Source organism: Cutaneotrichosporon oleaginosum (assembly GCF_008065305.1).
Source record: "Cutaneotrichosporon oleaginosum strain ATCC 20508 chromosome Unknown ATCC20508_contig01, whole genome shotgun sequence".
Classification (NCBI taxonomy): Eukaryota; Fungi; Basidiomycota; class Tremellomycetes; order Trichosporonales; family Trichosporonaceae; genus Cutaneotrichosporon; species Cutaneotrichosporon oleaginosum.
Window position 1 is genome coordinate 2,134,318 of NW_027072170.1, and position 21,352 is coordinate 2,155,669.

The following is a 21,352-nucleotide window of genomic DNA, read 5'->3' on the forward strand; positions in this document are numbered from 1 at the left end:
CTGACCCCCCCAACTCCCCAGCTGGCCAGCTGCCCGCTCACATCAAGCGTCGAGGCCTCGGTTCCTTCCAGCTTGCATTGCACCCATGCCGTATGCCGTGATTGTGGGCGAGGAGGAGAGGGGTTACGGCATCCTGTGGTGGGAGATGCGACAGGAGCATGGGAGATGGTTAGACTTTGTACTGGCCATCTGCCCCCTGGCCGCTGGCCGCTGGCAGCTGGAGGGCATGGAGGCCTGGAGGGAGTGCGCTAGTGGCGGAGTGAAGGATGATGAAGGAGTGATGGCGAAGACACCTCTCCAAGAGGCCACGTGCTGGACGCGTGGTGGATGCGTGTCGGAGACGATGCACGAGAAGGATGGATGGATCTCTTGAGGAGCTGGAGGGAGAGTCCTGGTTACCGGCCGGTGTACGGGCGTACGGCGTCCTGGCGTCAATGGGATGGCTGGATGGCTCGTGCATCGCTCCACTGATCCACTGCCTCCTCCATGCTTCATGGTAATGATATGAGGAGAGAAGGGATGACTGGGGTTGACGGGGGTTGACTGGATCGATTGGATGAATGCAACGCACCTTCTCCCTCCCATTTCACTTTCCTCTTTCTCTTCATCTCTCATCTACTCAATCTTCTCTCTTCTCTCTTCTCTCCTCTCTCTCTCTCTCTCTCTCTGCATCTCTCTCTCTTTCTCTCGGCTGTCTCTTTCTCCTCTTTTCTCTCTCTCTCTTTCTCTCTTTCTCTTTCTCTCGCTCTCGCTCATCGCCAAGCTGAGCCCCACATGAACCCTTCACCCAGGATCACCAGGCCACCATGATCAAGAGGACAACGAGAATGGGTGACAGAGCCCACCTCCCATGCCCCAGATGCACGCGCCTTCTTTCCTACCCCTCTCCCTAATGATCCTTGATCAGCACTGACCTTCACATCACTCACCCTACTTGGCATCCTCTCTGCAATCCCCGGCATCACAGACCTCATGACCTCGCCTACACGGCTACAAACTCATCCATCCCTCATGAACTCATCCTCACACGCGGTTAAACGCTAGATGACACTGATGGCGTCCACGCATCCAGAACACTGCGCTCGATGTGCCTTCCAAAGATCAACAGAATCTGAACAGAGGCAATCACGCCGTGCAGGCGGACCAGTGGCCGGTGGTGGGCAAGACTTGTCGGTCTTCACAGCGCATGTCCCCCCTCCTCACAAGCGGTCTTGTTGCAACTCCACGCTACATGCTGCATTCAGATCGTCCAAGCTCATTAAGCTCTTTGGCGATCTGGCTCGTGCACATACAAATGGCGGCCCTAGTGGGTCATCCTCAACGTTTTGCTGACGGCAGGGAAGGTGTGCAGTTCGGCCAAAAAGACAAAGGACGACGGCGCGTACAGGGATATCCATGGCTGCATCCAGCCAAAACGTAGCCTCGCGCGGCATGGGCGGAATGGGCGGGCGGCAGCGAGCAAAGTCGTGCCGGTGGCTGGTGGCGTTCCGCTCGGACCACGCTCAGGTCGGCTTGTCCACCCACCACCATTGTCGACAAGACACGCCCCACCACCCACTCCACCCGCATCCCCGCTCAACCCACGCCGCCCACATACTCTCTCCGACGCGTCCTTGGCGATTGGCGACCAGGCGGCCAGGCGGGGAGGCGCTCGCCAGCCAGCCGCCAACCCCGGCCGTACTCGCAGCCGGGGTGCGTCCGTGGGGTGATGAGCGTGGGATGAGATCGATCAGAGTCACAGTCTCTCTCTCTCTTTTTTCCGCTCAGGAGACTTGGGCTCATAGCTACGCTTGATCCTGACTGCAGCGGCATGCATCTGACGAGCCAAGAGTCGCTCGCGCACTGGTAGAAGTATCCAGTATCGAGGCCCCAGCTTGTTCTCCCCCCCTATTGCTCCTCGCTTTCGCTTTCGACCCGCGACCAAACGAGCTCGCCTTGCTCTCTCACTCACAACTGTTCGCGCTAGTTCACGCGGCATTGTCTGTTCTGCTCAGTCCACCGCTTCTTCGTTCAAGAGTCACCAACTGCGTTTGCTAGGCGAGGCCAAGAGCCACGTCCGACCTCTACACACTCGTTTCTCCCTCCTCCCCTTCTCCGCCTCCTCCTCCTCCTCCTCCTCCTCCTCCTCCTTACCCCCACCGCTCGCCACCATGGCACCCATTCTCGACGCCGTCGAGCAGGAGGCCAAGGACCGTATCCTCGAGGGTTTCTCCGGTCCTGGTGTCGCCATCACCCCTCTCCTCATGGGGTGGGTTCTCAACGCGGGGTGCTGTCGCTGACACCAGCATGATCATCGATGCAGCTTTGCTCGGTATTATGCTATCGCAACTCATCCACTGGTTTGCGCACCAGCGGTCACAAGAGTCCAAGCTGCACCAATATGCTGTGGTACGTTTGGGCACGTACCAAGAGTGGCAGCCCCCCCGTGTGCACTTCAGTCCACTAACTCGTCAGTTTTGGTGCTCGTTCATGGGCTGCACCGTCTTCCTCCTGTCCACAGGCTGGATCATCTACCTCTTCGGATACAACTTTGGCCGCTGGGTCCCGTTCACAGACTACCGATGTGCGTTTCTCTGTTGCTGCATGTTGCATGCCACATGCCGCATTTGGCCGATGGCAGACTGGCTGCATGGCTGACGCACAGGGCTCTCGCTTTACCCCATCGTTGACGCCTCCATGGTCCTTGTCGTCCAGGTGCGTTGCACCCTATGTGCCAATGTGGCGCCGGGCTTGATTCCATGCTGCAAGCTAGAACACTTGCTGATTACCCTCAGGTATTTTATGCCGAGCGTGCCTACAAGATCGCCAACCGGAGCAAGCTGCTGATCCCTGCCGTCGCCTTCCCGATGTAAGCTCTTGGGTGTGCTCTGCCAAGCTCCAACTAACCCCAGGTTCGTATCGCTCGTCGGCGGTGTCGGTGTCGCCGTGTGCGGCTTCGTCAGCCGGATCATCACGACCAACTACCGTATTTTCGTGTGGTTTTGGATCGGTGGCTGCTTCATCGCCGACATCATCATCACGACCATCGTGCTGTGGGGCCTCACGCGCTCTCGCTCGCCCTGGGAACAGACAGATATCCTCGTGAAGCGCCTGATCCGCGTCGCCTGCGAGTCGCAGCTCCCGCCGACGATCTGTGCGCTTGCGCTCCTCATCGACTGGTGTGTGCAGCAGGACAGCTTCTACGGCGTCTTCTTCGAGATGATCCAGGGCAAAGTCTACGTTGTCGGCATGATCTATGTGCTCAACCAGCGCTTCTTCCTGCGCCGCGAGCTCGACGAGACCAACAACCTCAACGCCCGCCCGGCGTTCAGCACGTTCAAGGGCGGCCGGAACCGCACCGGCGCGCCGCTCGGCCCCGCCACCATCCACGTACAGACCGAGACGTATGTTGAGTCCCACCAGATCAACCCGGCATTCATGCCCCAGCGCCTCCAGCCCAAGATCCGCGAGGCAAGCGAGAGCGGCGACACCGAGATGAGCGAGCTCGACGGCGTCAACCAGTCCGAGGTCGGCCTCAACTCGGAGTACATGGAGCGCGTGCGTGCCGCGCGCAAAAAGCCCGAGTTCAACGTCGCGTCGTTTGCCGCGATGGGTTAAGGAGGGTGTGGTGTGTTGTGGTGTGGTGCGGTGCATGTGTTCAGCATTTGCATTTGTTCCACGTTTGCTTCGTTTCTGCTGCAGTGGATTCTGCGTTGCATTGGGTTTGCATTTGCATTGTTTGCATCTGTCGCGCATGCTGTCACACTTGCTCTTGCCTACCTGCACCTGCCCCTGCATCTCCCCCCCCCCCCCTCTTTTCTCCCCCCGATTTCTGCTTTGCGCGTGCGCGCGCCCGGACCATGCCCGGACAGGCGGGCCGGCCCCTTCCGTTCGCGTATATACCCGTACCTGTCTGCCATGTCTGTATATTGTGACCAGCAGCGGCGAGCAGTGAGAGTGGATGGGAGAGGTTGCGCGAACGCAAGGAGTGAGCATGTCAGCGATGGCGGGTGAGTAGCGAGCTGTATGAGTGAAGCAGATCAACATGTCACGCATGGACTATGCCCACCACGCCAAGCCGAGCGCTGGCGCACCTGGTCCGGGCGCCGAGACTCTCAAACCGTCCTCGGAGAGGCCAGCATGATCCACACACTGGCAATCTGTCCTCTGATCTCTCGTTGTGCGGCGGCTGCGGCCGCCCCGCGCTGTGCACTCTGCATGCTCTACTTTACTTAACCCGCCATGCCCTACTCAAACCATGAGGAGGGACGACAGCGTCGCCTCGGTGGCGAACACATCAAGGGCCTGCTGGACCTCGAGCTTGCGGCGTGCCTCGCGGAGCCAGTCTTCGGCGAGCTTGCGCGGCCACCCCGTAAGGGAGTTGACTTCGCGCGCCGCCGCGTCGAGGTCCTTCTCGCCGAGCGCGTACTCGGCGCGCGCAAGCACGGCGCCGACGTCGGTGCCGGCCACGAGGCCGGCCTTTGGCCGGAAGAGGATCTTGGAGAGCACGGCCGACGCGAGGTGGGACGCGACGGTCGCGTCCTCGGGCGCCGGGACGAGCGCGGCCTCGTGGATGCGCGGCGCGACCGACGCCGCGAACCACGCCGCGAGGTCCGAGAACGACTTGACGCCCGTGCTCGGGATGCCGGACGCGTCGAGGTGCGCGAGCGCGGCGCGCATCACGCTGTCCGTGTCTGCGCCGTCGGGGTCCGTCGGCGTCGACAGCGCACGCAGCACACGCACTTCGTCGTCGAACGCGACGTTGCCCCGCTCCGCCTTGGCTTGGACGGCGCGCAGCGCCGACCAGATCTTGTGCAGCTTGACGTTGTCGTCGAGCACCGCGCTGTTGTCGAGCGTGATCCGCTCGAGCTGCTTCAAGCTCGTCGTCAGCGCGTCGAGCTTGGCCAGCCGGCCCCCACGCTCCGTCTCGACCTGCGACTTGATGCTGCGCAGCCAGCGCCGCTGCAGCTCAATCCCCTGCGACACGACTTCGTCCCGGAGCCGCGCTTCGATGTGCTGCCGCTGCGCGGCGAGCTCGGCGTCCAGCACGTCGCGCCACCCGTCGACCATCTTTTGCCGCTCCGCCTCCCACGTCGTCTTGAGCTTGTCCTCGCCCGCGAGCCACTCCTGCTCCTTGCGCGCGAGCTGCGCTTCGAACTCGCGCGTCTTCGCATCCACCGTGCTCTGCAGGCGCGCCTGCTCCGTCTTCTTGACGTCGTCAAGGCGTGCGTTGAGCGCCGAGAGGTCCGCCTGCGCCTTGCCGAGGATGTCGGCGGCCTGCGCGCTCGGGGCGCCCTTCGCGCCCGCAAGCGTCGTGGTGAGCGAGTCGATCGTCGACGCAAGCTGCCCGATGATCGGCTCCTCAACCCCAAAGTCCTTGACCTTGGGCGCGAGCAGCGGTAGCTTGCCCTCCTCGCTCTTCGGCTTCGGAGGCGGCGGCGGCACGTAGAAGCCGGGAGGCGGCTCGAACCCGATCGGCAGCTTCTCGGGGTACTGCTCCTGGCCCTCGTACGAGCGCGTCTGCGGCTGCACCGTCTCGGGGCGGAGTGGGCGCGGCTTAGCCGTGTCCGGGAAGCGGTGGGTCGACACGGCGTCTTGCGTCACCCGCTCCGCGTCCTTGGCCACCTCCTTCGCCTTGTCCGCCGCGACCTCCGCCACCTCCTTGGTGTCCTGCACGATCGCCTTGCCAACGCCCTTGGTGGCTTGCGCGGCCTCCTTCGCGCTCTCCGCGACGACGTGCGACGCGCGCTCCGCCTTCTCCTTGGCCTCGGCGGCGGCCTTCTCCGCCTTCTCGCGGATGTCGTGCGCCGCGCCCGACGCCTGCTTCGTCAGCTCACCGGCCTTGGTGCGCGCCGCCTCCGCGGCGTCGTGCATCCGCTTCTGCGCGTCCGCTGCCGACGAGCGCGCAAGTGCCGCAGCCTCGTGCGCCTTGGCCTCCGCCGCCCGTTTCGCCTGCTCCAGCTTCGCTTGGATGTCGTCCTTGCTCGTGCTCGACAGCTTGGTCACCATCTGCGCGAGCGTGCCCGGCCCAAAGTTCTCCCAGCCGTTCTCGTCCGCGTAGTCCGCGAGGAACTCGCCGCCAGGCACTTGCACGAACAGGTCGCGGTATTTCTCGTTGTGCGTGGAGATGAGCGCCGAGGTCGGGTAGAACACGAGCGCGCCGAACGTCGTCCAGAAGACGAGGCGGCGCACGAACGACTTGCGCGGCGGGGCGTTGATCGTCGCCGACGCCGCGCCCGCCGCCACAGGCGGCGGCGTGACCTGCTGGAGGCGCGCGGGCGTAGTCGAGATGAACTGGGGTTAGCGGACACAGCAGCGAGCGGGAAAGAATCGGGCCAAGGAGGCCAATGGGATGACCGAGGTGCCCGCGCACCCCGCGGGCTCGCGCACGCCGTATACTCACTCGCCGCTGGGCAAGCGCCCTCGTACCCCTTGCGGGGAGCCTGAGCTGCGCGTACATGATTCCAGAGAGTGGTTTTGTGGATGTCGTCGAGAGCTGGATGACGGGCGGAACGTCACTCGACCTCGCCGGCACCCGGAACTATCCGGCGTTACTCCCCATACAAACGCCCAGGCACGACTGTGGCGGGCGCGATTAAGTGGAGGGCGACAATGTTGAGATTGCCACCCAACTAAAACAAATCCAGCATGGCAGCGGCAGCGGCGACAGCGGCAACAGCCTTGGGAACATCGAACGGGTTGGGGTATGCGGCCGGTACGACGGCGCGGGGCGCGGCTGCGACGCGCACCAAGGGCGTGGACGACCTCACGATCAAGCTCGAGTTTGGGTGCGTGGCTGGTCGGCCGAGCTGACAATAGCGGCGGACTGCACCTCCTCTTCTCGGCGCAGCCACGACACGTCGTGCACGTTCCCCGCACGAACGAGGGGCGGCCGGCTGACATCCGGTTCCTCATCCAGTGGATGACGAAGAACCTCGTCAGCGAGCGCGAGGACATGTTCATTGATGGCGAGAGCGTGTGAGTTTCCGTCTGGATGGCGCTGTGTCGCTTCAGAGGACACAATCTTGTGGAAGGAAAGAAAGGCTAATCGCAGACGCCCCGGTATCCTCGTGCTGATCAACGACGCCGATTGGGAGCTTGAGGGGGAGCTGGACTACGAGCTCCAAGATGGTGACGAAATCGTGTTCATCTCGACGCTGCATGGAGGATGACACGTCAAATGTTCTATATGCACGTCGAGGGTTCTGTACAGATAGCATAGAGATGTACCATAGCACGACGTTGGGAGCTACGCACGCTGCATCACGATGCCGCAATACACGCAGCACACAGAACTGGACATCCGCGCGCGATCGATCCCCGGACGCGTCGCAAAAGTCAACGCCGCCACCCAGTGACCTCATCGTCTTCACATTTCGCAACTTCTCAATCCTCACTTCACCATGTTCAAGAAGGCGCTCGCGCACCACTCGAACGCGACGCCAATCCGCTCGAGTGCGCGCCGTGCGCTCGTCACCTCCATCTTTGCGCAATATCCTGCGCTCTCCGAGCATGTCGGCGAGGAGGAGGGCATGCTGAGCGAGAAGGACCTCGGGCGCGCGCTCGTGCCCGACGGTGTCCGCAGCTCCAACTTCGAGACGAGCGCCGGAATAGAAGGGGTGAGCTATGAGCACTACCCAGCTGACAGTAGACAATGTATCTCTCTCCGGACGGCGACCCACTCTGGCTATCCATCGGGCGCGGCAGCAAAGAGCTCGTGCCGACACGTACGTCCATGTCTAGCAGCGCTGACCCCAGTCGCCCTGCTCGCTCGCCTCCCCCACGACGTCCACCCCTTCCCCGTTCTACAGCTCCCGTCTCCTCTTCCTCCACCGCTGCTAGCAGGCGCAGCGCTGTTCCTCCCCGCTGTACGACACCTGCACACCCCGTGGCGGCTACCCGCTCTTCCTGCAGGCGCCATCGTTGCCTTGGCGGCGGGCGGGAGTGGCGACGTCTTGTATGTTGGTGTTGGGCGGGTTGCCGCTGCGGACGGGCTTGAGGGAGCGCTGGGACGGCTCGTGAAACACCGCAACGAAGGAGTTGAGCGGGACGAGGGAAAGTTCGCCGACATCATCTGCATCATCGACGACCAGTGAGTTATGCTTGCGATTTCGCTGAATCCAGCCTCTGGGAGATGGGATCCAAGCCAACTTTGGCGCCCTTTGCCCTCCCGGCGCCTCGGGATCCGCTTATGCCACCGCCCCAGGACGAACCGAAAGATGTGGACGAGGCCGCCGAGGGCGTCGCAGCGGTGTCCCTCGACGACAATGCGGAAGAACCTCAGATTCAGGCATCCGAGCCCCTCGCTCCGGCCGAGGTGTCCACCCTTCTTTCTGCCGCGCTGCTGCAGACGCTCGCGACCCTGCCAGCAGGCACCTTGCCCCTCCCGGCCTCGCAGCTCTACTCAGCACACATTCTGCCGAACCGGCCCGCCTACATTCCGCCAGAGCGGCGTGAAGACGTGGTCATCGGGCGCAGCGAGTGGAAGAAACTGGCCAAGTGGATGAAGGAGGTGGCGAAAGACGGTGTTATCAAGACGAAGGAGACGAAGGGGGAGGTGGTAGTCACATCGTAAGTTTGCCCATGACGTTGCTGATACAGATTCGACCCGAAGCATCCAGCAATTGACGGACATGCATCGTTCAAGACCATTTCGGAAGATGAGGCGAAGGCGGCCCGTCGCGCGGCGCGGGAGGAGGAAGCTGCTGTGCCGAAACAGATGGACATCCAGGAGCTGTGGAAGCCAGCGGGGTCCAATGCCGAGTTCTGGGCTGCATGTGGCATCGAGAAGGGATCACTCAACCAGCCGTCGGCTATCAAGCCACTTGTTGACGCGTACATTGAGAGGAACGGTTTGGAGGATAAGGAGCACCGTCGTCTCGTGAACCTTGACAAGGCCCTGGCTTCCGCTGTCGGCGGCAAGGAGGGGCAGACGCTCATTCGGGACGAATGTATGCGGCGTCTTCGATCGGGACTTGGCTGGGCAGTCTCAGTCGGAGGCCACGTCAAGAAGGGCGCCCTCACTCCAATCAGCATCGTCGTCAAAACGCGCCAGGGGCGTAAGCAGGTCACGCTCGTAGCTGGGCTCGAGGGCTTTGGCATCGACCCCGACGACTTCGCCGACGACCTTCGCCGCCGCTGTGCCGGCTCCACGTCGGTCCAGCCCCTGACGGGTTCGTCCCCGAAGCTCAACCTCAAGGAGGTGATGGTGCAGGGCTCCCAGGGCAAGGCGGTGACAGAGGCGCTCACGGAACGCGGAGTTCCGCGCCGCTGGATCAAAGACGAGGGCAAGAAGAAGTAGCTAGTGAGATCTTATGCATTAGATGTTGAGATCATACAAACCTATGACAACTGTTAAAGTCTTTTCTACTGTTTACTCCATGGACAGGGCATTCTGCAGGCCCGCGACCTCCATGACACCACCGACGAGGTGCAGCGAGCCGGCGACGAGGACAGCGCGCTCCCCCTCTCCAGCACGGACAATGTTGACGGCATGCTCAATGCTCGGCACGACATGCACCTGCCCCCCAAACCCGGGGACGAGCTTGCCCCAAGCGTCCGCGAGGGCGCGCTGCGTCGCGAGCGCAGCGAGGTCGTTGGGGTCGATAGCCGCCGCGGTCAAGTCGCCCTTGAAGTGTCCGTCGGTGTACGTAACGTTCGTGCAGAAAATGACGTCCTTGAACCTCGCGCCGAGCGCCGCGCGGTCTGTGCCGGCCGCCGTAGCGCCGGCGTCGAGCAGCGCAGCGAGGAGGACCTCGCTTTGGCGCCCGCCCGATGTGTTGAAGATGAGGGCGGACGGGCGCGGCGCGCCGCCCCACGCCCACTCGCCGCACGAGCGCAAGCTCTCGACCGTGTGTGCGCCGTCGAGGAGCCAGGTGATGTGCGGGTCCGTCTCGTCCTGCGCCGTCTGGCAGCGGCCGGGCCAGCGCGTAGCCGCGAGCGGCGCCTCAAACGCCTTCGGGAGATCTGTGTCCTCCACGCTACGCCCGGAGACCTGGAGGAAGCGCTTGGCGAGCCCGACCGCAAGCGCGGCGTTCACGCGCTGGTGCTCGCCGCGCAGGCCGAGCAGCACGCCCGCCGGCAGGGGCGGCACGACTTCGAAGGGCGCCCCGACGCGGTCCGCGCACGCGCGCAGGACCGCCAGGCCTGCCGCCTGCTCCTGCGGCACGCTCAGCGCCGGCACGCCCGCCTTGTAGATCCCGCCCTTGTTCGTCGCGATCTCCTCGATCGTGTTCCCCAGCACGGCCGTGTGGTCCAGGCCCAGTGCGCTCACGCCCGTCACGACTGGGCGCGGGACGATGTTGGTGCTGTCGTACGTCCCGCCAATGCCGACTTCCAGGACGGTCGCGTCGACGCCCATCGAGAGGAAGGCGTGGAACGCGAGGAGCGTCAGGAAGCGGAAGTAGATGGGGAAGACGGGCGTGTGCTCCGTGATTGTCTGAGTCAGAACTTGTGGAGGAGCGTCAACGTACCTTCTGATCGGCTTCGAGACGCTCCCACACCTCGAAGAAGTACTTGGCAAAGTCGTCTTCAGAGAGCGGCTCACCATTGACGCGGATGCGCTCGCGCACGGCGCACAAATGCGGAGAGGTATAGAGGCCTGCGTTCAGTTACGCCTACCTCGAAGCACGCACCGATCTTGCCACCGCTCAGCTGCGAGCGGATGATGCGCTCGGTGAACGCCGAGGTCGAGCCCTTGCCCTTCGTGCCCGTGATGTGCACGACGTTGAGCTTGTTCAGGTCGTCCGGCTGGTATCCGATGCGGCGGAGGTAGTCGAGCATCTCCTTGATGCCCCACTCGTTGAGGCGGCCGCCGGACTTGCGGATCGCCTCGATGCTGCGGTCAGCGAGCGCCGGCGGGGTGCGCACGTCGCGGCATTGCTCTGGCACGTGTTCAGCAGCCGGATCGCCTCCTTCGCGTCAGCGCACTCGCGGCCGCGCCCACCGAGTAGGTTCTTGAGCGCGCCATCCGAACCAGTGTGGGGAGCATGTGGGAGATGCCGTCGGAGTAGTTGAATGTCGTGGTCCATGCGGCACATGCATTCCAACTTTCGGGTGAGTCACGTGAGCCTCCTCCACTCTCTGAAGTTGGCCAACCGCGGAAAGCAAAGAGCGCGATCCGCACGACGACAAGACACCAACACTCGAGCATGAGGAGAATACTGCTGCCCCGCGTGGCAGCGTGCGGGCCATTGGGTGGACGCGGTCTCGGCCTCGTGCGTGCCCGTGCCCTCGGCTTGCGCTTCAGCTCCTCCGAGCCACCAGCAACGGAGACTATCACTGAGGCGCCGACACTGCCGTCGTTCTTCTCGCCCCCGGCGGCGGAGATGACCAAGCCGTTCTACGTCACCACACCGATTTTCTACGTCAACGCCTCCCCGCACATTGGGCACCTGCACTCGGTGGTCCTCACCGACGTCCTGGCGCGCTTCTCGCGGCTGCGGCATCCCTCCCGCCCCGTCGTCTTCTCGACCGGGACGGACGAGCACGGCCTCAAGATCCAGCAGGCGGCCGCGCGCGCCGGCATCTCAGAACATGCGTTCTGCGACGACGTCTCTCAGCGCTTCCGTGACCTTGCAGTGCGCGCCAACATCTCCCACACGGACTTCATCCGTACCTCCGAGGAACGGCACTACCGCGCCGTCGAGGCGTTCTGGGCCAAGCTCTACGCGACTGGCAACGTGTACAAGGGCACGCATGAGGGCTGGTACTCTGTCTCGGACGAGAGCTTCTTCTCCGCCAAGCAGGTTGAGGAGCGCGACGGCAAGATGATTGCTACCGAGACGGGCAACGAGGTGACATGGGAGACGGAGGAGAACTGGAAGTTCCGGCTCGACGCGTACAAGCCGCAGCTCCAGGCATGGCTGGCGAACCCCGAGTGTAAGCTCGTGACAGGGAGGAGCTGACCGCAGCTGTAACGCCGACGCATTTCCACACGGCTATCGCCAAGGAGGTCGAGGCTGCTGGGGAGCTCAGCATCTCCCGCCCCTCCTCCCGCGTCAAGTGGGGCGTCCCGGTGCCCGGCGACGAGAGCCAGACGATCTATGTCTGGGTTGACGCTCTCATCAACTACCTCACTGTGGCAGGATATCCTGACGCGCACGCCGCCTGGCCGGCAGACATGCATGTGGTTGGGCAGGACATTATTCGGTGCGTGGCATCACAAAGCAACGCCAGCTGACGGCAGTTTCCACGCGTTCCACTGGCCTGCCTTGCTCGCCGCTGCTGGGGAAGCCTTGCCGAAGCGGGTGCGTGCCCACGCCCACTGGACGATGCACAAGGCCAAGATGTCCAAGTCACGCGGCAATGTTGCCGACCCCTTGGCCGCGATGGACAAGTTCGGCGCGGACGGCGTGCGATGGTACCTCATGCGCGCCGGTGGCTCGCTTCCGCGGGACAGTGACTACTCCGAGTCCGAGCTTGAGGCGAGCTACGGCAGGCTGCAGGACCAGTTGGGTAATCTCGTCTCGCGCCTTTCTTCGCCGAAGGTGCTCGCGAATGTCGGCTCCTTTGAGGGCAAGTCCGTCCCCCATCTCGACGCCGCACTTGGAGGGCTTCGGGATGAGGTCGAGGTGCGCTTCGAGGAGTGCAATATCTCAGCGGCATGCGAGGCCGTGCTCTCCATGCTCGGCGACGTGAACAAGTTCTTCACGGATGCCGCACCATGGCGTGGTGACGGCACGGCTGCCGTAGTGTACGCCCACGAGGCCTTGCGTCTCGCAGGCATCCTCACCTCCCCGATCCTGCCGGAGAAAAGCGGGGAGCTACTCGACCGCCTCGCCGTCCCCGCTGACAAGCGGACATGGGACAGCGCGGTACTGGGAGAGCCCGATGTCCAGGCTATTGTGGACGGGATAGGCGCAGGGATCCAGGCGTTCGCCGGCGCGCCGCCGCTCTTCCCGAAGATCGACGATGCCGGCGCGCAGCACATGATCAACCCCCACAACGGGGGAAGAAAGCGCCGCACCAAGTAGACTGTACATATGCATACCACTCATCGCATCACTTCCACAGTGAGGCGCCTGCTTCGTCGAGAGCGCGCTTGACTGCTTTGCCCCGCTTATTGGGGACGAGCGCAAGAGCTGTTGGGAAGTGCTCACTACAATCAGGACCCATTCTTCGCCTGTGGCACCGAGAAACTCACGGCTCTTCAACCCAGAGGTGGTGCGGGATCCCAGCCTTCTCTAATGCGGTGTGGAGGCGCTGCAGCGCTTCTTCGTCCGGTACCTCCAACAACGCCTTGCGCATGTCCATCCAACCTCGCCCGTCATCGCCAGCCAAATACCGCTTCATGTCCGGATGTTCAGCGTGCAGGTGCTGCACAGCGGAAGCGGCGTGAGCCGCCTGCGCCATGAGCGGTCCGATGGGCCAGTTGTGCGTCTAGTGAGCGGAGCCGGGGTGTTACTCACTGTCATCAAGTCGCGCCGGACGACGATCTGCATCACGAGGCCGGTCGGTTTTCGCGCCTCGCTCACCGCCGCCGCCGCCTCCGTCTTGGCCTGGGTGCTCATTCGTCGGAGCGCGCGGAGCATATGTCGAATGCAGAGACGTACTCGCCTGCTCAGACATTGAGAGTGGAGGTGCGGAGATCATGTCCGTTGCACGTGGCCTCCACTCGCACTGATGACGCGCGGCGTGCTGAGTGTAGGTCTTGTCATCGCTCTATCAGCACCAGCACCATGTCGGACAAGGAGACGCTCATTTCCATGGGGTTTGATGCGGAGCGCATCGACTGTGAGTTCTTGTTGCTCTGTTTTCGCCCGCGACTTGCGAAGCCACGGCGGCTAAGCAGTTCCTGTGGTGGAAGTGAGGAAAGTGATGGAAAGGCGTCGGGGACGGTTTGGTGTTCGAGACGATACTAGTAACCAGCTGGCTTCTTTTTCCTAGCAGCAGTTTCTCGTCGGGGCTAACCTTAGGGGCCCTTCGCGCAACCAAGAATGCAGGACTCCAGCCGGCCATGGACCACATCCTCGCTCACAACGATGAACCTGTGCCAACCGCTGAGGAGCTGGCCGAAGAGCTCGGCGAGGAGGCCAATATCCCCGACGTGGGCGAGGCGAAGAGCATCAAGTGCTCCGAGTGTGGCAAGACTTTCCGTTCGCAGGCGACGGCCAGCTTCCACGCCGAGAAGAGCGGACACACCGATTTCGAGGAGAGCACCGAGGAGGTGAGTGCGAGCTTCTCCTCGCCCAGCTCTCGCCAGTTGAAGGACGCACGGTTGCTTGATCAACAGCAGCAGTCTACCCCCCCCCCCCCCCCCCCCCCCCCACCAACCCCAAAACGCCCCTTCCCCATCGACCCCACTCGTCGCTGACACCAGATCAAACCCCTCACGGCTGAGGAGAAGGCGGCCAAGCTCATCGAGCTCAAGGAGAAGCTCGCCGCCAAGCGCGCTGCCCAATCCAAGGAGGACGAGAAGGCTGCGCGTGCCAACGAGGTGAGTCTGGCCCGCACATTAATATTGTGAGACGCACTTACACCAGGCCCTTCGTCGCAAGGCTGGCCAGGACAGCGGCCGGATCAAGGAGGAGATGCAGGCCAAGGAACTCGAGCGTGAGGCTGCTCGCAAGCGCCAGGAGAAGATTGCCGACCAGAAGGCGCGTGCCGCCGTGAAAGCGCAGATTGAGGTGAGCTTCTAACACCTGTCCACGCTGACGCTAGGCCGACAAGCGTGAGCGCGCCGCCAAGGCGGCTGCGGAGAAGGCGGCACGCGACGGTAAGCCACCACCTGAGGCCGTTGCGGCCCCGCCGAAGCCTGCAGCTATGGCGGCAGGCAAGAGCAGTGAAGCACCTGAGACGCGCCTCCAGATTCGCCTGCACGTCGGCGGCGCTCCTCTTGTCAAGACGTTCCCCAGCACAAGCAGTGAGCACCTTGCAACGTCGCCCTACTGACATCAGCCCTCGTTGACGTTGCCGAGTTCGTCAGCTCGGAGAATCTTGCATACTCCGTCGACACTGTCCGGTTCGCGACCACATTCCCGCGTAAGACCTTCGCTCCAGAAGACATGCGTAAATCGCTCAAGGACAACGGGCTGACCCCGAGCGCGGTGCTCATGGCGAGTTTGTAGCATGTGGGGCGGAGCGAGCATGAAGTATCAAACATCTTTGCATCATAGTACACTTCTAATCACTTCACACACTCAACCCGACCCATCAAGGCGTCACCTACTGTCCCACCGTCGATTTACGGTCCTTGAGCACAGTCCCGCCCGCCTTGCGCACATCATCCAGCCAGCGCTGGGTGATGCGGCTCTCGGCAAGTGGCATGCGCTCACTCTCAGTCTTGCCGTCGCGAATACACCGTGCAACCTCGTCGGCCTCGTAGTGCATGCCCCCACCGGCCTTGGTTGCAGGGAACTCGTTGGTCTCGCGCTCCTTGATGCTTCCGGGCTCGAAGCTGGCGTGGGGCACGATGGTGAAGCGCTCCGGCCGCCAGGGCGGGTCTGATGTCAGCCGCGCTGGGAAAAGTGTTCGTGGACTCTCGGGAGATTTCCTCAACAACTCGGCCCATTTATCTGTCCACACCTCAGGAAACTCACATGCCAAGGCAACGTCCGCCTCCTCGCAGGTGATGACAGCACACGCATCGTTGAACCCGCTCGCAGTCATGTCCGTGACGAGGGTCGCGTCTGCAAAGTCCTTCCAGCTCACGACCCATGTGCTTGCCGCGTCTACTCCGGAGCGCTCGTACACCTTCTGGTACGAAGCGACGACGCGGGGGTCGGAGTCGGTGTTGTCCGGGTGCTGGTGCAGGGCCAGCATAGCCCACACGCTAGGGTAGGGGCCTTGGTCGAGGAGGCTGCCGCCCCCCTGCTCGGGATCCACCATGCGGTTCGAGTCGGGGCGGGCTGGCGTTAGCAAGCTGGCGGACTGTGGTTGTCATAAGGGGAGGCCTCACTGTCGGGCTCAAAGTTCATGCTGAAGTCGGCGGACATGCGCTTGATCTTGCCCAGACGGCCGGACTTGAGGAGGTCCTGGAGGGCATACGCGATGGGGTGGAAGCGGGTCCAGACAGCCCTGGGGTGAGCGACACTCAGCACTGGGACGCACTCCATGAGGAAGAGGTTCTTCTCCTTTGCGATCTTGATGAGCTCGTCGAGCTCCTCCAGGTCGAACGTGAACGGCTTCTCGCACAGCACATGCTTGCCCGCAAGCAGGGCAGCCTTGGCGTTGGCGTGGTGGAACGTGTGCGGCGTGCCGATGTACACAGCGTCGACGTTGGCGTCCGCGAATACCTCGTCATACGATCCGTACGCCTTGGCGCCGTCCAGCACGCCGTGCTCCAGCCCCCACGCATTCCACCCGACCTCGCCCCACTGGTTCGGGCTCGGGTTGCTCTGGAGGCGGTCGATAAACTTCTGTGCCGACGCGACGGAGCGCGAGCCAACTGCGGCGATCTTGTGCGCCACGTCGCTTTCGCGCGTTGCTGGGTCGATGAAGAGGTCCTGCCGTCAGTTACCGGCCAGCCGAGATTGCGACCCACCTCGGCGAACTTTGTGCTGATGCCGCCCGTCGCGATGATGCCCCAGCGGAGAGTGAACGTCATTTTGGCTGAAGAGGAGAGGGAAAGTTGGGGAACTGGGATACATGCTGCGCATTAAGTATTGGCCGGTGACGATGGATGTTCGACCGCGCGGCGCTTTGTCCGACAGCGGAAATGAGCCGGCGCCGGCGCCGATCTCCGGGTGGTAATTGGGACGTCAACAACATCACGTGACTTTCACACTAGAGCCACGTGACAAAAATGCCTCCGCGTCTCATGTCCTGATCAACAAGCTAAACAGAGAGAACAAACGCGTCTTGCGCATACCCCCTCCGTGTTTGGTTCGATACTCGCTTCATTCCATTCAACTTGTCACCACATCTACTCCTACTCACCTCCGTCTCTTCGCACGGCCATGTTCTAATCTGATGGACACTCTTCGCCCTCCACAGTCCACACCCTCCCTCACATCCTCCCTCACAAGCTCCACCTCGTCGTCCATGCCGTCCCATGGGCGCCCATCGCCCCCCCTCGACCCCGTCCAGACTCCAGCCCGCCCTCTCTGCGATGCCACACCCCTCAATCCGACAGACAGGCTCCGTGCTCTCCTGCGACAGATGGATTCCGATGCGCACGGCCCTAGCCCAGCGCGCTCACGATACGGGAGTGAGAGCACTCCACGGCCTCCCCCACCCCTGTCAGCGCCGGCCCCAGTGCGCATCGAGAGCGAGGACGATAGCCCGCCCAGTCCTCCCCCAAGAATACACTACGCGCGTCTACGCCGCGAGACACCTCAGCAGCCACCAGCAGAGTCGGAGGAGCCGTCTCCGCCCCGTCGCCTTGCCGCGCTGCCCAAACGCGCGAGCCCACCTCGCCGTTTGCCCTCCCGCGCCGTTGCGTTGCGTGCTGCCGCGGCTGCTGCTGCTGCTCAGGAAGCACAAGAGCAAGAGGCGCTGCCCCGCCACACCCGCGAGAAGAGCGCGCCGACCCCGCTTGAGAACTTTATCGCCAGTGCCGCACCGCCCACGCCGTACGCGGCCCCCCACCGCCTCTCCCTCTCCGGGGAGACGCGTCGGCCCACGTCCATGTCAATACCTGAAGCGACGCCACGCGCGCGACGCCCAACTACCCCGCCCTACTCCCCGCCGCGCGCGACGACTCCGCCTCGCGCCCCCTCGTCATCCTACACTCCCTCTCCGCCGCGACGCACCTCCGAACTCCGCCAGCCCCCGTCGCCCTCTCCGCGAAAGGCCAAGGCGCCATCTTACCGAGATGAGGAGCCTGAAGAACCCGAGCCGCCGAGACGGCGCGACCGCCGCGTTGCGACGCCGCCCAACACATCCGCGTCGTTTGAGGCAGGGCTCAACGACGCGCACAACTCCGTGCTGGATCTCGAGGACAGTGAATTGAAATGGAGAGACGATAGTGTCGAGAGTTCAGACTCATCCGTCCCAATAGACATGAACAGAGGTCCTACGGCGCGGATGGTCGCGGCCGAGGAGCTGAGCATGTCGCGATCGCGCAAGTCGTTGTCAGCCGAGAGCTCGCCCAAAACGCCTCGCTCTTACGTTACCGCTGAGCGGTCGACGCCTCATTCCAGAACCCCGATATCCGAGCGCTCGCCCTTCTGGACGGCGCGCTCAGAGGCTGCATCCGCATCCAAGTCGTACGCGACTGCGGAGCGCCTGCCAACGGTGTCGCCATCGCTCCCGACCCCGGCGGGGCCGTCGAAGGGGCGCAGCTTCGAGCGCTCACCCTCGGAGCAGCAGACGCAGCGGTCACCCACAGAGCAGCAGACGCAGCGGTCGCCAAAAGGGAAAGGCGTCGATCACAAGCGCAGACCCAGCGTCGACGCGTCGCTGTCGCTCGTGCAGCCGGAGGCGTCGGACGAGGAGCCGGAGACCTCGGCAGCCGTGGCGCGGCGCAACATGTTCCACCCCCAGTCACCCGCGCCCGAGCCCGAGCCAACCCGCGCTGGCAAGCGCCGCCTCTCTGCCTCGCGCCGCGAGTCAGAAACCCGGTACGCAGCGCTCAAGGCCTCGATGGGCGCCGACTCGGACTCTGAGGACGGCAGAATCCGCCCCGGGCAGTCGAGGCAGGACTCGTCGCTCCTCGGCTCGCTGTGGAAGGGCCTGCCACCGGGGTTGCGGGACGACTCGTCGTTCCTCGACATGAACGATCGGCCGACGCTCGCGGAGCTCTCGACGCAGGTGGACCCGACGCTGATGGCCTCGGCGATGCCGCGCGACTCTCAGCCGCGGCATGTGTGGAAGTGGAGCGAGGAGAGCGAGTCCACTCACCGGGTTGAGCGGTCCGAGGATAGCCAGTCCACTCGCCGGTTGGAAAGGTCCGAGGAGAACGAGTCCACTCACCGATTTGAGCGATCTGAGGAGAGCGGATCATCCCGTCAACTTGAGCGGTCTGAGAATCGCGGCTCTCTTCAGTACGAGAGTCCCGCGGCGCGGGACATTTCTCTCGCCAAATCTGACTTTGATGCCCTTGATGACCTGCCGCAGAGCTCACCGCCGCGCGGCTCACCCAACAACAAGCTGCGCCAGTCGATTGGCAAGCCTCTCACACTGCGTCAGTCGCTGGAGCTCGGCCTGCGAGGAGACGAACCAAGTGAGAGCCAACTCGAGCCCGAAGCAGTTGCGGATGAGGGCGCAACGGACGCGGACCGCGAGTGGCGTCCCGAAGCCTTGGACACGACATCTGACTCGTGGCTCGAACTCAATGCTGCAGCTGCGCTAAATCCTCCTTCGCCAGAACCCTCCAGACTCTCTCCACCTCTGGAATCGCCCGCACGCGCAGACAGCGACACGCTTCCAGACACGCCGCCGCGCCAGCGCCAGGGCATCCACCGCACCCTCCTCCGCGCCGCGACCACTCCCGCGCCACCAGCACCGGCGCCTGTCGCCCCGACGCCGCTGCGCAGTGCGCTAAAAGGCGGGCGCTTCGAGGCGCGATTCCAGCGCAACGCGCCTGCTTCGCCGTCAGTGCGCTGGAGCGAGGAAGTGTTGGCCAACGACCCCACGACTGACGAGGAGTCAGTCCTCGAGGCCATCCCTGAGCCGGAAATGGAGCCTGAGCCGCAAGTCCGCCCCTCGACCTCCCCGCCAAGCACGCCGCCGCCGCATCTCACCACCCCACAACCGCACAGCTCGCCTAACGCACCCCTCAACCCGGAGGCGTTCACCACACCTGTTCACGCGCCAGCCAATGTCCGCACGCCTCGTCCCCCAGGGGCTTGGGGCACACCATTGCCTCCCCCAGGCTTGCCACCGAGCATGCCACTCCCGGCGCCACCCATCAACGGGCCGCCCGGGCCGCCCAATGCTGCGCCGCCCGCTGTCTTCCAAACTCCTGGTCTCCCGACCCCACGCGCTCCTGGCGCATGGTACTCGCCCGCGCGCTTCGCCCCGGCCCGCATGTCGCGCCTCAGAAACGAGGTGCTTCTCGACGACAGCCAGAGCTCGACTGCGAGCAGTGAGGTGTCTGTCCATCGAATGTCGTTCAGCCCCAAGCGGCGGCGAAAGTTTGGTTCGCCTCGCACACCGCGCCCGCTCCTCCCGGAGACACCGGTGGCTGCCAAGCTTGAGCGGCCCATCTTAGAAGAGGACGCAGGCTCTGAGGTCAACCCCTCAGCGGACCAAGAGCCAACCAACCCGAAACTGCCTTCGCCAGAGGTGGCCACGCCGAACGCGCGCTCGCCAGGCATCAACCCGCAGAGCACGCCACAGGTGGCGGAGCCGCGCACGCCACACCCACCCGGTGCGATGCCCAAGGACGAGCCGGAGGACGGGGACACGTCGTGGACCGCGCGCATCAAGCGTGTGTTCACCCCCGGGCCAACGACGCCGTTAATGCCCTCGACGCCAATGACGCCGCGCACGGCGTCGCGCACGCGCCTCGCAGAAGCTCAAGATGCGCTGGACACGGCCTCTCGCGCGTCCGAAAAGGCACGTTCGCGCGTCTCCGCAGCGCAGAACGCATGGCGCGCGGCAGTAGCCACACGCTCCGCGCCCGATCCCGAGCCCGAGCCAATGCCCAAGCCAGAGCCCAAGCCAGAGCCAAAAGCCCTCGCGCCCGCCCCGCGCCCGTGGACCCTCTGGCTGCTATACCTCTGCGTCGAGTTGCTTGTGCTGTGGGCTGTGTTCCGCGTTACGCTCGAGTACGCGTCGAGCAGCGCGTTCATGGCGCGCAGCGACCCCTTCGGGCCCTTCGCGCCCGGGTACGCCGTCGGCGTGCGCTTGCCGGCGTCGCTGGCGGCGTTTGAGAAGCATGCGCCGCCGAGCGCGAATGTGTTTGACCTGCTGGATGCTTTGGGGCTGGGGATGGGCGCGCTGCGGTGGGCCCCGCCCACGTAGACTGTATTACTATGTATGCCTAGTCTTGGATCTTGCATGCGACGATGCCAGAAGTGTATTAGACGCGCGGATGGCGGACATGTGCATGAAGCCCAGGTGCAGAGTACATGGGGGCGACGACAACGGAAGAAGAAAAACACCCACGCCATCGCACTGCCATTCAACTCCACGCCTCGAGTCGATGCTCCTTTTGCGTCCCGCCACGCGCTCAAGTGCAAAGATCATAGAATGCAGAGTATTGACGACGCTTTCAGCCGAGCCAACCACGCTCGGCTGTCGACGATGTCGCGATGCTACTATCTAACGCAGACGTGGGTGACAGGTCTGGAGTTAACGAAACAAAGCGAATTTGCTCTGGCGCCCGTCGCCCGCTGCTCCCAGAAACTGGGAGGTTGAGGCGCCCGAGTCGGCAAGACAATAGTCGTGTCGAGGTGGGAAGGCGCGATGAGAAAAGTCGACAGGCCAAACCGCAATTTATGTTGGGCTGGGGTGGAGGTTCATTCTTTATTCCACCCGCCCCCTT

The 21,352-nt window shown here is 63.5% G+C and overlaps 10 protein-coding genes across 10 annotated transcripts; 6 read left to right on the forward strand and 4 right to left on the reverse strand.

Annotated features, from left to right (window-relative positions):
* Window positions 1–2,150: 2,150 nt before the first annotated feature.
* COLE_00853 (uncharacterized protein) lies at window positions 2,151–3,597 on the forward strand (the record flags this gene model as incomplete). Its single annotated transcript, XM_018419956.2, has 6 exons — window positions 2,151–2,248; window positions 2,286–2,388; window positions 2,455–2,563; window positions 2,645–2,694; window positions 2,775–2,848; window positions 2,892–3,597. The coding sequence occupies 6 exons, from the start codon at window positions 2,151–2,153 to the stop codon at window positions 3,595–3,597; spliced, it is 1,140 nt and encodes a 379-aa protein (XP_018275477.1).
* A 633-nt stretch (window positions 3,598–4,230) lies between these two features.
* COLE_00854 (uncharacterized protein) lies at window positions 4,231–6,439 on the reverse strand (the record flags this gene model as incomplete). The annotated part of the gene is made up of 2 exons (XM_018425853.2): window positions 4,231–6,240; window positions 6,383–6,439. 2 exons carry the CDS (start codon window positions 6,437–6,439, stop codon window positions 4,231–4,233), a joined length of 2,067 nt encoding a protein of 688 aa, XP_018275476.1.
* Window positions 6,440–6,627: 188 nt separating this feature from the next.
* Window positions 6,628–7,151, forward strand: COLE_00855 (uncharacterized protein; the record flags this gene model as incomplete). The annotated part of the gene is made up of 3 exons (XM_018424473.2): window positions 6,628–6,767; window positions 6,799–6,957; window positions 7,034–7,151. 3 exons carry the CDS (start codon window positions 6,628–6,630, stop codon window positions 7,149–7,151), a joined length of 417 nt encoding a protein of 138 aa, XP_018275475.1.
* A 231-nt stretch (window positions 7,152–7,382) lies between these two features.
* Window positions 7,383–9,280, forward strand: COLE_00856 (uncharacterized protein; the record flags this gene model as incomplete). Its single annotated transcript, XM_018424472.2, has 5 exons — window positions 7,383–7,598; window positions 7,631–7,706; window positions 7,738–8,071; window positions 8,104–8,550; window positions 8,581–9,280. 5 exons carry the CDS (start codon window positions 7,383–7,385, stop codon window positions 9,278–9,280), a joined length of 1,773 nt encoding a protein of 590 aa, XP_018275474.1.
* Window positions 9,281–9,352: 72 nt separating this feature from the next.
* On the reverse strand, window positions 9,353–10,969 carry COLE_00857 (uncharacterized protein; the record flags this gene model as incomplete). The annotated part of the gene is made up of 5 exons (XM_018421579.2): window positions 9,353–10,417; window positions 10,452–10,579; window positions 10,614–10,816; window positions 10,849–10,892; window positions 10,925–10,969. The coding sequence occupies 5 exons, from the start codon at window positions 10,967–10,969 to the stop codon at window positions 9,353–9,355; spliced, it is 1,485 nt and encodes a 494-aa protein (XP_018275473.1).
* A 160-nt stretch (window positions 10,970–11,129) lies between these two features.
* On the forward strand, window positions 11,130–12,953 carry COLE_00858 (uncharacterized protein; the record flags this gene model as incomplete). Its single annotated transcript, XM_018427011.2, has 3 exons — window positions 11,130–11,859; window positions 11,892–12,129; window positions 12,167–12,953. 3 exons carry the CDS (start codon window positions 11,130–11,132, stop codon window positions 12,951–12,953), a joined length of 1,755 nt encoding a protein of 584 aa, XP_018275472.1.
* Window positions 12,954–12,981: 28 nt separating this feature from the next.
* COLE_00859 (uncharacterized protein) lies at window positions 12,982–13,511 on the reverse strand (the record flags this gene model as incomplete). The annotated part of the gene is made up of 3 exons (XM_065626100.1): window positions 12,982–13,078; window positions 13,124–13,356; window positions 13,389–13,511. The coding sequence occupies 3 exons, from the start codon at window positions 13,509–13,511 to the stop codon at window positions 12,982–12,984; spliced, it is 453 nt and encodes a 150-aa protein (XP_065482594.1).
* Window positions 13,512–13,658: 147 nt separating this feature from the next.
* Window positions 13,659–15,047, forward strand: COLE_00860 (uncharacterized protein; the record flags this gene model as incomplete). Its single annotated transcript, XM_018424470.2, has 6 exons — window positions 13,659–13,713; window positions 13,896–14,146; window positions 14,300–14,416; window positions 14,463–14,606; window positions 14,641–14,842; window positions 14,878–15,047. 6 exons carry the CDS (start codon window positions 13,659–13,661, stop codon window positions 15,045–15,047), a joined length of 939 nt encoding a protein of 312 aa, XP_018275470.1.
* Window positions 15,048–15,144: 97 nt separating this feature from the next.
* Window positions 15,145–16,525, reverse strand: COLE_00861 (uncharacterized protein; the record flags this gene model as incomplete). Its single annotated transcript, XM_018424469.2, has 5 exons — window positions 15,145–15,422; window positions 15,519–15,827; window positions 15,878–15,996; window positions 16,030–16,424; window positions 16,463–16,525. The coding sequence occupies 5 exons, from the start codon at window positions 16,523–16,525 to the stop codon at window positions 15,145–15,147; spliced, it is 1,164 nt and encodes a 387-aa protein (XP_018275469.1).
* A 365-nt stretch (window positions 16,526–16,890) lies between these two features.
* Window positions 16,891–20,829, forward strand: COLE_00862 (uncharacterized protein; the record flags this gene model as incomplete). The annotated part of the gene is made up of 1 exon (XM_018426101.2): window positions 16,891–20,829. One exon carries the CDS (start codon window positions 16,891–16,893, stop codon window positions 20,827–20,829), a length of 3,939 nt encoding a protein of 1,312 aa, XP_018275468.1.
* Between the last annotated feature and the right edge of the window lie 523 nt (window positions 20,830–21,352).